This window comes from Pongo pygmaeus, chromosome 5 (genome assembly GCF_028885625.2).
Source record: "Pongo pygmaeus isolate AG05252 chromosome 5, NHGRI_mPonPyg2-v2.0_pri, whole genome shotgun sequence".
Classification (NCBI taxonomy): domain Eukaryota; kingdom Metazoa; phylum Chordata; class Mammalia; order Primates; family Hominidae; genus Pongo; species Pongo pygmaeus.
Genome location: NC_072378.2, coordinates 53,170,414 through 53,187,500, shown reverse-complemented (window position 1 = coordinate 53,187,500; position 17,087 = coordinate 53,170,414). Strand labels below are relative to the sequence as shown.

Below are 17,087 nucleotides of genomic sequence, written 5' to 3'. Positions count from 1 at the left end.
AAGCTGGTCAGCCTTACTCTTTAATTCCTTCCATCTGTCTGGCTTCCTCACTCTCTTTCTATTTAAAAGTAATATACCAGTTGTTCATTTAGTTTTGTTTTTTTTTTTTTTCAAGAAATTTAGAGCACCAATTTGTGAGGATAAATTCCATTTGTGAGAAAGAACACAGAATGCAAGTAGCCTTGTAGCTGAGAAGCAGCTTTAATTTGGGGCATAAGTTGCAAGTCCACAGCTTTGTGATCAGCCTCGTGCTGCTCTGTAAGCTTGTATTTATCCTTCTCTGTGCAGAATAGTCTCAATCAGTCTCTCTAAGCTGATTTTCAGAAATCCTTAAGCATGGAGGGGAAGTCCAAGCTTTACTACTTCAGTGGAAGAGGCAGGATGGAATCCATCCGATGGCTCTTGGCTGCAGCTAGAGTAGAGGTAAGATGTGGATTTATTCAGATTATTTTGTCTTGGTGTCATTGAGCACTTACTTAGGGAAAAGTTGTAGTAAACTCTTTATATGATTCCCAGAAAAAAAAAGCAATTTTCACCACATGGTCTTTAAACATTGGGCTGTGAATTACATAATTCTTTCAAATAAATGCCCAAATACTGTGATAACTGGTTGCTGATACTAAGCTCATCCAAGGTGATACAAATAAAGTTCTATATGGTTAGCAAAGAAAAGAAGGAAGAATTTGAAAAGGGAGGAGGGAAGGGAGGGAAGGAAGGAGGAAGAAAGGAAGGAGGGAAGAAGGAAGGAAGGAAGGAAGGAAGGAAGGAAGGAAGGAAAGAAGGAAGGAAGGAAGGAACTCTGCTTCTTCTCACTTCATTCTTACCATCCGGGTGTTGCATTCATTTAACTACATTTGTCTCAAGAATAATAAGAAACAGATCATTTTCTTTAAAAGTATAGAGCAATCTTGTAGGTACTGACACAAGAGCATTATCATTCACTGCCAAAAATATGTCTCCTATTTTTTAATGGATTTTTAAAAACTCTGTTCTCAACATACTTAAAAGCTAAGCTATTGAAGTTCATAAAGACCTTTCAAAAATAAATCTTTGTCTATATGCATATTAATTATAAATATAAGGAATTAGCCTCTTCTGTAACCCATTCAAAAAAATTTCTGTAGTCATTCCAAAATGGTCTCTTAGATTCAAATATGAAGGATCAGGGAATTTTCTTTAAGCCTATGTCCAGCTCCACTGCGGTTTAACATGGGGACAGCAAGTAACCCTGGTGACTTGATATTCACTAAAATGTTCTATACACTTTTACCCCTGACAGAAGGCACTAAGTTCATTTGTTCTCTAGAAATGGAGATACTTTATATGAATGCAGCCCAGAATATGGTTTATATTTAAATATTTTGTGAAATGTACAATTTTATGTAATCTGATAGTGCTACAATAATGCAAAAAAAAACTTTGTAAAAGGTTCATCACCATTTTTTTTCTAAAAATCTTTTGGTTTGAATTTTTAAGTCTTAAATGAAATTTTTGAAAGTACACAAAGAAAAGTACAAAGAATATTGCAATAAACAAACATGATCTCACTACCTGGTTCAAGTAATTATTAATATTTTGTCATGTTTATCTTCAATATATATTTAAAAAAAAAAAACCACAGACAGAACTGTGTGTGGTGGTACGCACCTGTAATCCCAGCACTTTGGGAGGCCAAGGAAGGAGGATTCCTTGAGGCCAAGAGTTGGAGACCAGCATGGGAAACATAGCAAGACCCCGTCTCCACAAAAAAATTTTAAAAATTAGCTGGGCATGGTGGCACATGCCTGTAGACCTGGCTAATCAGGAGGCTGAGGCAGGTGGATTGCTTGAGCCTAGAAGTTTGAGGTTGCAGTGGGGTATGATCATGCCACTGCACTCGAGCCTGAGCAACAGAGCAAGACTCTGTCTCTAACAAGAAAGAAACTCCACAGTTAATATATTAATATAATCTTGTTTAAAATATAAAATATTAACAAATAAGTCTAAAATTTAATTGAACCATCACCTCCATCTCCACTTAAGCAGCTTCTATCCAGTCAGTCCAGTCTTTATATTTTTGCACTTACTATGTGTGCTCACCAACCTCTGACTTGTGGGCCTTTGGAAATAATTTACATAAACGGCTCCTTTTGTGTACTATTCTGTATTTTCCTCTTTACAATCAATATTATGTTTTTGCAATTTGTCCTTTTTGAGATGGATAGATGACAGATGGACAAATGATGAGACAGAGGGAGAAAGAGAGGGGGTGGAGGAAGACTCCGGTTCATTCCTTCATAACTGTTTTCAAAATTTCAATGTTTAGGTATTGTTGCATTAGAATTGGATCAGAATAAAATATGATAAAACATGCACAGAAGACAATGTGAATCCAAAGCCTACCTATCAAAAACACCGCAGTATCTTTGGAGGGCATTAAATATTTTTAGTGTAATTTTTTTAAAAAGCTGAATTTGTCATTGCTTCTTCTGATGACCTAATTTTTACAAAACAATAAAAGGCCAATTCTCTTTTCTGAGCTATATGAAGCTGTTTATTGGATCTTCTGATTCCTCACCATTTTTTAGACTTAGGGTTGATATTATTATGGTTTGTCAGAGTTAGATGGAAATTCTAGACAGTCATGCATTACTTAACAATGGGATACATTCCGAGAAATATATAATTAGGTAATTTTGTCATGTGAGCAACATAGAGGTTATTCTCCCAAACCCAGATGTAAAGACTGTTACACACCTGGGCTTTATGGTACAGTCTATTACTCTTAGGCTACAAACCTGTACAGCATGTTACTGTACTGAATACTGTAGGAAACTGTAATGCAATAGTAAGTATTTGTGAGCCGGTTGAGGTGGCTCACACCTGTAATTCCAGGACTTTGGGAGGCTGAGGTGGGTGGATCACCTGAGTTTGGGAGTTCGAGACCAGCCTGACCAACATGGAGAAACCCCGTCTCTATTAAAAATACAAAATTAGCTGGGCATGGTGGCGCATTCCTGTAATCCCAGTTACCTGGGAGGCTGAGGCAGGAGAATCGCTTGAACCTGAGAGGCGGAGGTTGCAGTGAGCCAAGATCGTGCCATTGCACTCCAGCCTAGGCAACAAGAGCGAAACTGTGTCTCAAAAAAAAAAAAAGTATTTGTGTATCTAAACATAGAAAAGTTACAGTAAAAATATAGTATTATAATCTCATTGTATAAGCAGTCCATGGTTGACTGAAATATTATGTAGCACATGACCGTAGCCAATAGCCACCTCCTGTGCCTGAAATTTCCTTGTGTTATGAGTCAGAGTAAATTTTCAAAAGTTTAATAATTATGCTCTAAGATATACAATTTTGCTGAAATGGCTGTGCTTTGCTTGTCTTTGGAGCCCCTGCTGTACCTCACACAGCTCCTCACACAATCAGCCTTTAAGCAAAAGATAAAATTGAAGATTTTTAAAAGTTCAGGAGCGAAACCTCTTTGGTGTGATCTGGCGAAACTCCATCAAAACATAGCAGAAAATTCTTCAGGTAGTATTGCTTGAGCAATACTGAGAAGTCTGAGAAATCTGGATATGCCCCATACAGTTTCATGTCTAGACCTAGAACTGTGAATGCCAGCAGGCTGGCCTGCCTCCTATTCCCCGCAACCCTACCACTCCCTCCAACCTGCCACTCTCCCGCGGTCCGCCCACCTTCTCTCAGGGCTCACCCTGGTAAAGCCCTTGTTGGAATCGGAGATTGAGCTCTGCCTCTCTGAGTTCTTGGAGCCTGGCCGGATCAGATAGCCTAAGTTACCTCAGAGTTCCTGACATGAAAAATTGTAGGAGAAACTGAAATCACAAACGTATGCATTTTTCATCACACTTCATAAATATTGTAAGTTGTAAGTAGTGTTTAGGAAAAAAATAAGTAAAGTAAAGCATGTTTAGGAAAAAAATGCGACTTTTTGGAAAGCTTTGTTTTATACCTTGGTAATCACTGTCCATATTCTCACATTTGTTAACTTTGGAATATGACGACTTCCTTTTATAATAATTATTTACATAAAATTACACATTTACCAAGATGATAATATTGAAGATGTAGTAGGCTTGGTGAGAGGGCAGCCTAGCTCTGGTTCTTCTATCATTTAGCTGAAAGACTTTAGGCAAGTCACTTGACCTCTCTGGGCTTCCTAAGCAACCAAAGGAAGCTTGGGTTAAGAAGAGCTCCAATATTATAATGTCAGCCGCTGCCTTTCCTTTTTTCCTGGTGAAAACATGAGAGAGAAAAAGAGACCCACCAACTCTCTCTCTGAACCACGGAAGTTTTTTGGAGCATCGAAGGTAGTGAAGAGAAAACATCTAGTATTGGGGATTGTAAAGCAGACCCAGAGAGAACTTATTTTGCAAAAACAAAGAGCGGAGGGGATAAAGACGAACTCCCTCCCCATATTCACACTCACACTCTACCCTTGCATACAGATTATTTTTAAATTTAGTAAGCATCCAATTTCTACTTCTGATGCCACATTTCTGTTCATTAGGACATAGTCATAAGGAAAATAGTATGTCTACTAAACATCTGCTCATTTTTAGAGAAAGGCCAATATGGGTGGCTGAAAATTTTTATCCATATTTTCTAATTTTTCTGCAATGAGTTTTAGCACTTCTGCAATAATATTGAAAATATTTTTAAATAAATAAGGGGAAGAGAGCTTTACATCCATCTTCTTTGTCTTATAAAAATGGCAGAATTCCCTGAGACTGAAATGTCTCTTGCTCTTGTGTTTGAGAGTTGAAGTTAATGCTGGTCTTCAGGTATAGGAATGAGAGTGATAGGACATCAAGGTTTAACACTATTTAACATTAAGTACTTAGGAATTATGACCAGGAAGCTATGTATTGGCATCTTCTCTGAATATTTTTTGTTACTCCAAATTGTAAAATTTAACATTTCAAATTATTTTTTATTGTAAAATGGATAGAATACAATCTGGAAAAAATAATATTTTCCAGTTTTTGTTGGGTTTTTATATCTCTATGCTAGAAAATATTAATAATACAGGAAAACTAATTGTATTTCAATTTTATGTTAAAATTATACTATCCAAAATGCACACATTTAATTGGTAAATGTATTTTAAAGCGAAAGTATCCAGAAGTTAATTGGTGACAATCTAACAATAACACTGATAAAAACTCTTGTGAGTGGTAAGAAAAGATAGCTTGATTTATGTTTCCTTAAATATGCAACAAAGGATCTTTTAAGTTAATTTTGTTCTGTTGTTAGATCGTTACCAAGTAACTTCTAAGATTAGCTGCAACTTAATTCCTATGTCTAAGCCTCTTTGGCTTAAAGAGAAGGTATGTAATGAGACAATCAAACATTTGCCTGTTCTTCAGCACTGGGAATAAGGGGCAACAAACACCACCCAAGGGAAAGTTATGAGAAAAAAAATAACAATGGTCAAATACTGAGCCAAGATGGGAGTTAGTCTTTACTATACATTATGTCATTTAACCATCATGACAGCACCACCAGTAGGTATTAGCTTCATTTCGCATGTTAGGAAACTGAGATTAGAAGAGAGTAACTTATCTGAGCCAATCAAGGGGAGTAGCCCGCATTCAAATTGCGGCTGAAAAGTTTACCAGGCAAGTTACATCTGCACAATAGTAGACTATAGATATTTCTCAATCAGCTGAGTTCAGTAAACGCTTTGCTTTGGTTTTATATAAAAACTTCCTTGCTTTCATAAGATCCAGAAAATGATGGCATGGGTTCAATAACTTACTTGAAATATTAGTTTAATTGGTGGTTAGGCCTTTTACTTTCTATTCCTTTCTGTGATATCAACAGTAATAACAATAAAAATGTTAATAGCAACATATTCTTATATTCTTTCATTTTTCAATTTGAATAAAACCTTTTTGAAACAGACGAAGAATTTGAGAAATTAATCCAAGGTGAGATAAACGCCTTGTTATTCGTGATGTTGCATTAGACCAAAGAGATGAGATGGTCTCTCCATTAATATGAAAGGCTCTCTCTCTCTCTCTCTCTCCCTCCCTCATTATCTAAATAAGAGCAGTGAAAATTATGTAAACAGTATCTATCCATATCCTATCTCCATATAAGGAAGGTAGTGCTTGGATCTTGCAACTAGGAGGAGCCCTGCCTCCAAGCTTCTAAGCTGTAATAATTCCAGCCCCCTTCCTTTGTTTTTGTTGCCGTAGGGATAATGTCTGCTTTCACAGTTGCCAACTTCATGATACTGCACTGTTCCTTTGTTGCTTTCAGTTCTCCAAGATATAGTTCATTCCTTTATATTTAATGTTCTGTGCTAAAGTACCTGATGTGGTTCTGTCTCCCGGCTAGACCCTGAAACAATGGAAAGGAGAACTGCCTCAACTTCAGGTGTTAAATGGGAAAAGGGCAGAGCCAGGCTTACTGTTGCCATTCTGAGGCAGAGAGAGAGAAAGAGAGAAAGTCCCTCCAGTCTTTTAAATTAAACGATTGTTCTCTCTAGTTACAGTTGGTTGGCTGGTTGGTTGATTGGTTGGTTGGTTTTAATGCAAAAGATTCCTTGGGAAGATTGAAAAAGTAAGCCCAAAGCAGAGAGCTGTCAGCCAGGAGGGAGATCACTGGGATTCCAAGAAGGGAGGGGTAGGACATGGAAGGTCCATGTAGGAGAACAGTGGGAAACCATGTGCAGAAGAAGGTGCAGGGAGGCAAATGTCAAGACATGCTTTGAATTCCAAGCAGTTTAAATATTTATGCTTATTTTCCTATAAGAAAATGGGGAATAACAGAAAGGTTTTAGGCAGAGGCTTATGGCTTCAGAAAAACAACCAGGCAGAGCATGTTGGGTAGATAAATGTTGTGGTAGTTCAGAGGTAAAAAGAGGGTGACCATAGGAAAGGAGAGTAAGGAATGAGAAAGGACAATTCTTGGCCAGACAGAAAGCTTTGTGCCTACCAGAGTACTCAACATCATTTTCTTGCACTCTACATATTTTTGTATGAGTGAATGGGTAAATATTTCTCCTTTTACTTGGCCTCTAAAAATGTTTGATTACATAGTTCCATTTTGTAGCACCTTTAAAGAAAACAGTTATTACTATCACAGACAATAAATAACCTAACTTTCCTTTGTGTATTTTAAGGTGGAACCCTGATGTATGGACAAGTGCCCATGGTTGAAACTCATGGAATGAATTAGGTAGAAACCTGAGCCATCCTAAGATACATAGCTGCAAAATATGACTTGTATGGAAGGAATATGAAGGAACAAACCTGATACAACAATCGCTTCTTTCTTAGAATAAAATTTAAAAAAAAAAGTTTTAAGCTTATTAGCAGCCATGTGTAGCATAGTTCTTGACAGATTAATAGAAAGTTCTTTTCTGGTTAACTTTTTATTGTAGAAAAATATAACATATCAAAGGAGAGAGACTAGTATAATAAACCCTATGTACAAAATTTACCTTTGACAATGACTAATTCATGGCCAATTAAACAGTTTCTTTAATTTTCTGATTCTATATTTAGCTCTTTATTAGCTATGTATTGTTTCTTTATTCACTAAAGCAAAGACGTTAGTAAAGTACATCTACCACTTTCTTGTGAATTTGTGTCTCCCTCCACAAGGTGGAAGTGGCACACAGAGTAAATCACCAGAACACAGACCCAGAATTTTCGGAGGAGGAGCATTCTATCCCCACGCAATTGATTCTAGAAATGGTTGTTGGAAACTACCTCATTAATCTCTGGTCACACCAACATCTGCCCCCTGGCCTCCCAGACATCAGTTAATTCCCTTGTGCAGACATCAGTCCTTTTACAATAGGCAGACCCATCTACAAACTGACAAAATAGTCTTATCTTACCTGGGGTTTATAACAGCAACCCTAAATTGTAAATTATTGCGCAGAATTAGAAAACCATTAATTGGTAAACAACAAATAATCCATCTTTACTAAACGAGAAGTGTTTTAAATAAATTTCTGAAGCCATTGTTTTATTTCAAAAATGCATGTGTTTTCAGAAACTTAGCTTTAAACATTTCAATGTAGTAAAAATTTTTAAATTGATCTCGTATTTTTAAATCTCAACAAAAGTTTTCTCTTGCTTTCTAGTAGTTTCTCACTGACTTAGAAACCAAATTTCTGCTGAAACCAAATTACATCCCTGCAGTGTAGTCTAACATGTTCTCCTGTCTCTGTATTTTTATAAATTGGTAGTTGGGTTTAGAGGCTTTATCAGATTCAGGTTCTAGTCGGTTTTGCAAGGCTACTTTCAGTGTCATTGTGTATTCTTTATGATATCAGTAGCCATTGATGTTCAGTGCTAACATTCCTTCTGCATCTATTACCTGAAATATTCCTTTTTTTTTTTTTTTTTGAGACGGAGTCTCACTCTGTAGCCCAGGCTGTAGTGCAGTGGTGCGATCTTGGCTCACTGCAACTTCCGCCTCCTGGGTCCCAGTTCAAGCAATTCTCCTGCCTCAGCCTCCCAAGTAGCTGGGATTACAGGCACACACCACCACGTCCAGCTGATTTTTGTATTTTTAGTAGAGACAGGGTTTCACCATGTTGGCCAGGCTGGTCTTGAACTCCTGACCTCGTGATCCACCTGCCTCAGCCTCCCAAAGTGCTGGGATTACAGGCATGAGCCACCGCGCTCGGCCTGAAATATTTCTATAAAGAAAAGCTTCTGCTAACACAAGAAAGGGGCTAACAAGAAAAATAAAAGATCAAAAAAGAAAAACAAGGGTCAGGAACAGTGGTTCATGCCTGTTACCCTAGCACTTTGGGAGGCAGAGGCAGGTGGATCACATGAGGCCAGGAGTTCGAGACCAACCTGGCCAATATGGCAAAACCCTGTCTCTACTAAAAATACAAAAATTAGCTGGGCATGGTGGTGCTCACCTGTAATACCTGCTAATCGAGAGGCTGAGTCACTTGAACCCCGGAGGCAGAAGTTTCAGTGAGCTGAGATTGTGCCACCGCACTCCAGCCTGGTCAACAGAGCGAGACTCTATCACAAAAAAAAAAAAAAAAAAGAAAAGAAAAAACTTCCTTTCATCTACTATCTGGTTACTTGGACATACAGTTTTCAAGACTGATGCTTCTTTCCCTTTGTTTACCAATTTTCCAAATAATGAGTTGTTTCATTTGCAGTGACCAGTTAATTAGTGTTGTTTTCATATCATTATGAACTCATCAATTTAAAACATCTTTGATGTGTTTCAGTTCACTTCAGGTGTCATTCTTATTTATGCTCAAATTGTCCCACCTTTGGCCAATGGGAGCCAATGGGAATTTTTGGTCTGACCTGAGTGGTCTCTGATAACTTCCTTATTATCTGGTATATGATAATCCCAATTAATTCTGAACATCTCCTTCTCCAGACCTGGACTCAGTCATTTCTCTAAGAAGCTCTGGTTCCTTTTAATGAAAAACAGTTTTTAAATAGATCTTTCATATAAACTAAAAATGAATTATTTTCTATTAGTGCTTTCATTGGTATATTATTGTGATAAAACCTTGTACATGTTAGAAACTTTGTATTTTAAAACTCTTTCAACTGTATAAATCCACAACAATCCTAATACTCAGAATACTACTCTTCTGGTTATCTGTTGCTATAGAATATGATCTCTCATGGTGCTGAGTTGACAGAGCTCAGCCCAAGTCTCTCATGGAGTGCTTTACTCATGTGTCTGGCACTTGGGTTGGGAGGGCTGGTGTCATGCCAGATCCCTATTGACTTCAACAGGGATGGCACCATGTTTGAGAGTCTGAAGAAGAGACCTAGAGGCAGCAAACAAGACTTGGGATTTATTGAGGGGACTTACATACAACACGGTCCAGTGGTGGCAGGCTGGACAGGAGAACCACTACCATTTGTAAAAAGCATGCTGGTTATATAGCATTTTCACTTAGCACCCTCTCCCTTGCAACCTCCACCTGGCAACCTTTATGTAACCCAGAATAAAGGGCCTCAATCCCTTGCATGGCCTGCATACCATGGGATGGGCCAGGGGTTCAGATGCTCCTCATAGATAAGGAATGAATCTCTAGGTTGGCCACTCCTGGATTCCTTAGCTTGGATCTCCAAACACACATTCTTCTTAGACCATAGGACCATTCTCAGGGTATTGCTATCAAGTGCATCTGCCATATAGCTGGACCATATGGGCCTAGAGGGGCATCGGTCTCTCTCCACATGCCTTCTTCACAGGACTAGCTTGGGCTTCCACATGGCATGAGGTTCTCAGTGTAGTTGGACTTTGTACATAGTAGCTGGTTGGCCTCTGAGCAAATGTTCCAAGAGAACCCCGTGGAAGCTGTGAGGCTTATGTCCTAGATATACAAGTCTAAGGACATTACTTCCTCACATTCTATTGGCCAAGCAAGTCTCCAAGACCCACTCAGATTCAAGGGGAGAATGAAACTTACTCTCAACAGGAGAAGTAGCAAAGAATCTGAGTCCATTTCAAGACATGCACTGCTATTGTAGGTTAAAGTTAAAGGAACTGTGGTTCAAAAAGATTAATAAGAGACTCATCTTGGACCCAGACCAAAGTTTCCCAAGGCCCACACCAGTAGTCTCACTATGTCATGGTGTCTTGTCAAACGTAACATCCATGTTTCCATACATTCTGGCACAGAGACGTGGGTGGTGGCAAGTGGGAACTTGTGGAGTAAGTTTTGTATTCTATGAAATTGCTCTACTATGTTTGAGAACCTTCAATCCAGAGGGAGATGTGTTTGGCAGTGCAGAGGCCCTTATTACCTCTTCTTCCACATGTATCACCAGTAGCAGCATGGGTGATCTCACTATTATTACAACTAAATAGCCATAACTGATATTTGCCCAATTTGCTGTTTGGGATTACTTTAATACTTTGTGTGTTATGTATTTTATTAACACTAATGTTACATAATTGATAGTCACACACATATAATTGCTCACACACTTTGATCCTACAACTTTTCTATCTCCCAGATGGATCTTCCCTAATATTTCAAAGGAACAGCATGCCGCTGAAAACACTTGGCTTTAGCTCCTGGAACAATGTTCCATGAGAACACCTGATAACTAAGCAGGTAAAACTGAGGCACTACTTAAAACATTTCTTTGGCCCATTAAATGAGAGTTCCTTTTATCTGTAACTCTTTTCTGAATTAACACCCTTTTTCTAGGATTCACATGTATGTAGAAGGCTTGAAGGACCTGAGTGACATGATTATGTTCTGGCCACTCTCTCTGCCTGAAGAGAAGGAGATGAATCTTGCATACATCCTTGCAAGAGCCACTACAAGATTATTCCCCATCTGTGAGAAGGTAAGCAACAAACTCCTGCCCCGCTTTATGACTTGGATCAAGGGGGAGAAAAACAAATGAAACTAAAAATAGACAAAGAATTTTATCAATAAAGATCTCCAAACCCTTTGTGAAAGCTCAAAATTCTTCCCCTACTTGCAGTTATACAACAAATCTGCTCTCCTTCCTCCCACCCTGGTCTTCTGGATTTTATTTTTTTTAATTTTATGCATAATTTCAGCACTATTTGTGGTTCTGGTGCTGATAGAATTTCAGTTACCTGCTTTAAAATAGGGCCTTACAAATAAGATTCTAAGGGAGGAAATCCCACACTAATGAAAGAGCTGGGGGAGAGGGGATGGATATTATTTCTAAAATACACTGGACAGTCCTGGGGCTCAGGGCTGTTTGTAAGGTTAGAATTCTAAGCAGTATTCTAAAAGTTAAAAAATTGTTTTAAACATAATACTTTAGCGTTCATGTCTCTGCATTTTTAACAGCTATAAAATGCTGTCTTAAAGCTTGCACTTGGTCAGGGTTGGATGCCTTCTTTAGTTATTAATGCTCTTCATCTCCAGGTGCAGTCATTATAATATTAGTAAGTCGAGGAAAAGATGATGAAAAATGTTAGGGCTTGGTAAAAACAAAGAAAAAAGAGCCAGATAAGTTTTTCAAACTCACCTGCCATGCTGATTTAATCTATCCTTATTGGGTTGAATAAAAATAGTTCTCATTAAATGATTTAATACATATATTTGAATATATTTATCATGATCAACAGTTTTAGAGCCTAATCATGTAACATAGATTATCTAGTTGATACTTATGTATTTGGCATAGATGACAGATACCCTAACTCCTCGGTTAGACTTTTCCCTTAATTATACCTGGTGAGTTCCTAGCTCCAACTGGATCAAATTGTGAATATCCTAAACCCCTAGGTTTTCCCCATATTGTTTCCTTCAAAAGTGTTTCAAAGATAATATATTCCTTTGTAATCAGCATGTAACTTAAGATCTTTTATCATACAAATATTGACAACAGAGTGAATGTTTACCACCACCATGTGGTAAACTAATGCATGAAGTTTTTGTTGTAAGATACTATGAAGTGCAGACTTCTCATAACTAAAAATGTGACTGTAACTGCACTAACAACAGTGCTAATAATAATAATAATGGCTCACCTTTACTGAGTGCCAAGTGCTGTGCTATACAATTTGCATGCACTAATCCATTTAATCTTTATAATAACTCCACAAGATACTATGTGGTTGCTTCTTCTGTAAATAAGGATAAATTATTTCCTCATTTACAGATGAAGCAACTATATCTTAAAGAAGCAACAGAACCTGCCCAGTGTCATACAACTAATAAAGTTGGAACCTGTACTTGGGTCTCTCTAGGTCCTGATCCTATGCCCAAGTATCAAAACATCATGAAGTCTATGGCCTAGAATGTACTTTAGTGACCACCTCCTCCAAACTTACATTTCATTTTGTATTTGATCAATTTTAACTCATAATTTACAGCCCTATTTGAAGAAAATTTGCTTATAAAAATGAGGGTTGGGTCCCCCTGGGAATGACACTCTCCCTGCAAACACAGTACCTTCCAAAGAGCAGCACACCTAAAGAATCCACCCTGAGATGGTGCAAGGAGAAAATACCATCATCCCAGGAAGAGCCACCAATGGAGGGTCTGGTGCTAAAATCACTCTACAGAGGTTCATGGGATAGGTACAGGGAGAGGAGATGAAAAGAAGACAAGCACATGAGATAAAACTGTTTCCTATGTTGAGAATAAGTCAGGAGGATTTAAGCTATTCCATTCCTTTCACCTCACGAAGCCCAAGAGAAATGGGGTTTCTGTGAGCTCACACAGGTAGTCAGTGGCAAAGAACAGATTAGAAGCCAGGTCTCTTAACTTCTAGAAGACTTTCTGCCAAATCAAGCTGACTTTAAATTATATGTTAGGTGTGTCCTTCATCTTCTACCTTTTCCTTATTAACCATCATGCAGGCACTGAGAGACCATAGACAAGATTTTCTCGTGGGCAATCGGCTGAGTTGGGCTGATACACAGCAATCTGAAGTCATCTTAATGACTGAAGAGTGCAAACCCAGTGTCCTCTTGGGCTTTCCTCTGCTACAGGTAATGCTATCCAAATAGCTCCCAAGAACTGCAGGGAGAATGAATTTGGATTATCCACTTATTCTTTCATTCAGTCATTCACCATCATTTATGAACCTACTAACTTCTTTATGCCAAGGCCTGTGCTAGAAATACAAAGATGCCCTCAAGGCAGCTATCTCCTGGTGAAACCAAGCGCATAGACTGGTAACTTCAATATAATGTGGTAAACTAAAATGTAACATGATAAGAGAAAGCAGATGTCTTGAACTCCTGGGCTCAAATGATCCTCCTGCCTCAGCCTCCCAAAGTACTGCGATTACAGGCATGAGCCACTGCACCTGACCCATATTACATTATAAACATGTTTTGACATTGTTAGTCTGCCTCATTTCTTTACAATGTAGTCTATTTTTGAAACTTTTCTTGATTATATGTATATTCCATTTATTGTGTTCAGAATAACCTTTTAACAAGAAAGAAATATTTTAATTGTTACAAAAACAAAGGAGGCAGATACTAGAAACTCTGCATTTCATAAAACAATGAAATTTTGTTTAAATGTTTTCATGATCATCTTTCCACAGACATCATTCATTTTAAAAGTCCTAGTCAAGACCATTAAGCAGCTTCATCTTCTATGATATTAAAAAAAAACCCTAGAGATTTAAAAAACAACAGTAAAGAATTTCACTATCTTTATATATTACATCTTATAAAGCTATTAAATTTTTCAGTGTCAAGAGTGAAACATTGCCCCATACCTCGCTTCATCACTGGAAGGTGGACACCTGATTCAGCAATACTCATTAACTGCTAGGTAGATGACCTGTGTTGACCGTAGTAAAGCCATTTTACAATCAACTTAGGAAGTAATAACACCAGCCAAACACACAGAGACACAAACATCAAAAATGATATGTTTAGTATGTACAAATAGCTATACTTGGGGCATGGCTATCAAGTAACAAGACTGATTTAATACTTTACAGTCATAGCACATTAAAAATATATTGCCAGAGGGATAATGGTCCCACACATGAAAAATGTCTATATGGAAAAGGCTGTGATTTATTGCAAAGCATAATATATAGCAAATTCCAAGGAAGGGCAAATCATTTTTAAACAAATCTTTAAATTTAATGGCTTAAGCCAAAGCCTCAGTTACTTTTTGGAGGATTCATAACAAGTAGGGGTTGAAGAATGCTTTTCCTTTTTTCTTTTTCTTTTTTTTTGAAACGGAAGTCTCACTCTGTTCCCCAAGCTGGAGTACAGTGGCACGATCTCGGCTCATTGCAACCTCTGCCTCCTGGATTCAAGCGATTCTCCTGCCTCAGCCTCCCGAGTAGCTGTGACTACAGGTGCACACCACCATGCCTGGCTAATTTTCGTATTTTTAGTAGAGACGGGTTTCACTATGTTGGCCGGGCTGGTCTTGAACTTCCGACCTCAGGTGATCTGCCTCCCTCTGCCTTCCAAAGTGCTGGGATTACAAGTGTGAGCCACTGCACCTGGCTTCCTTTTTTTGATGTACTTTTTCTTTTTTCTTTTTTTTTTTTTTTTTTTTGAGATGTCACTGCAACGTCCACCTCCCAGGTTCAAGTGATTCTCCTGCCTCAGCCTCCCAAGTAGCTTGGATTACAGGCACCTGCCACTATGCCCAGCTAATTTTTTTTTTTTTTTCTGTATTTTTAGTAGAGACAGGGTTTCACTATGTCAGCCAGGCTGGTCTCAAACTCCTGACCTCATGATCCACCCACCTCAGCCTCCCAAAGTGCTGGAATTACAGGTGTGAGCCACCACACCCGGCCTTTTTTTCTTTTCTTTGTTCTGATATTTTTGTTTCTTTTGAAATGTCCTTTTCAGTGGAACTGGATGAATAAGACCTTTTCCTTTTTTAAAAAAATTGCTTTTCTCTTTGCTTTTTCTTCTTCTCTTTATTCTTTTTTTCCTGTAATGCTTGCAATTTATTCAGTTCTTCATTTTATTCATCAGTCTTCACCGTTTGCACTGCTGACATCCAAAACTATGTCCCTTTGGGGTCTACTTGGAGAAAGTTGCAGCATTCAAAAGTCAGGTGACCAGGAAGCCATATTTTTTACAGCCTGCTCTGACACTGTCCTTGTTGCAACCTGGGACTGCCATGATGGTGATAAGAGGGGTTGCTGGAGACTCTGGCTTTCTAGAACACGCTTGCTTCCCATTAGCTGCAAGGACGAGGCACCGCCAAAGTGGCCACTTTCACCCGTGCCACAGCCTAACCTGATTTTAAATGGTGAAAATCATAAACAACTTAAATGTCTAATAATAAACTGAGAAACATCTACATAAATGAGGATATGTTCATTGGATAGAATTCTATGCAGCCACTTAAAGTTTTCAAAGATTACATAACATGAAAAATGCTTCTGGCATAAGAAAAATGAGGACTTCTCTTTATTGTATACCAGGATGCTTTAGAATGTTTGTTTTTATAAATAATGTTGCAACAATATCTTTGTAGGTATAGATTTTTCCACATTTAAGATTACATCATTAGGACACAATTTTTAAAATGGAATCACTTCGTAATAGCCTATGAACATTTTTGTGGTTCTTGAGAAATACTGCTAACTTGCAAAGTGGCAGTATCACTTTGCAATGTCCACAATGTATGAAAATCCCAATTATCCCCCACCTCTACCAGAATGTGGCTCATTTGCATTTTACTTTGTTTGGTTATATTCTTCTCTCTTGGATAGTATTCTTTTGCATTTTAGAAATTCAAGGCCAGAATCAGCCACATCCTCACAATTAATAAATTTCTCCAACCTGGAAGCCAAAGGAAGCCTCCACTGGATGAAGAATCCATTAAGACTGTGAAGAACATATTTAAACTTGAACGTGGCATGTTTCTTAAAAACATGAGCACTGCAGTAGCTAAGTATTAACAAATGAAACAAAGTCTAAGAAACGTAGTAAATATTTCACTGTGCATTTGTAGCAGACCCATAAAAATATCATAAAGCCACATTAATGTAATAAAGTAATAAAACATGAGGAAATAAACTGCCTAATATCTGTTAAGTTAGAGAACCTCTTCTACTTTTCATTAAACAAGAAAACACCAATTAATCAGAGCCATCCAAATATGAATCCTTCTGGATTCTACGTATTGCAAAAGAGTAAAATAACAAATATGCAAATGGATGCCAAAGATTTCTTTAAAAACAAAACAAAAAAAGCACACAGATCACTATCATTCACTTCTACAACCTTTTGGGAAAAGTCCAGGGAACAGCATAGCTTCAAACCAGTGTCTTAAACTTTCAATCACTAGAGTATTCTGCAGACACAGCATGTATTTCTAGGATCAATTTCACAGTTAGTTTCTACGTCAGTATCATAATCAGTTTTGACTATAAGCTGCTGTCAGTCTGAATCTGGAGGTTCTCCTCAGTCATCTCTGACAGCTAGCAAGTGAACAGAGCACCTCAATGACGACGGCTTTTTCCAGCCTTGCCTGTAGTAACAACCTCTTTGCCACCATTAGGATTTATGGGATTTTTTTTCTTCTTCTTTAAATTGGGATTTTTTTAAGTATGTCAAATAATTTTATCTAGATTTCCTATTTGGTTCAACTGGTACAGCTTTTTTCTTCCCTTAATTGAATTACTTA

The 17,087-nt window shown here is 37.9% G+C and overlaps 1 protein-coding gene across 3 annotated transcripts in view; it reads left to right on the top strand.

Moving 5' to 3' along the window:
* The first annotated feature begins 2,695 nt into the window (after nt 1-2,695).
* Nucleotides 2,696-17,087, top strand: part of LOC129038944 (glutathione S-transferase-like) — a 32,095-nt gene continuing 17,703 nt past the window's right edge. The window contains exons 1-6 of one of the 3 annotated variants that reach the window (XM_054492485.1): nt 6,217-6,385; nt 7,134-7,189; nt 10,981-11,081; nt 11,178-11,319; nt 13,319-13,450; nt 16,189-16,470. In XM_054492485.1, the coding sequence (XP_054348460.1) occupies nt 11,185-11,319; nt 13,319-13,450; nt 16,189-16,359 (438 nt within the window). In that variant the 5' untranslated portion in view covers nt 6,217-6,385; nt 7,134-7,189; nt 10,981-11,081; nt 11,178-11,184 and the 3' untranslated portion in view covers nt 16,360-16,470. Of the gene's footprint in view, nt 2,828-6,215; nt 6,386-7,133; nt 7,190-10,980; nt 11,082-11,177; nt 11,320-13,318; nt 13,451-16,188; nt 16,471-17,087 lie in introns of those variants that run through there. The other 2 variants (XR_008503261.1, XR_008503260.1) reach the window with 2 other exon arrangements.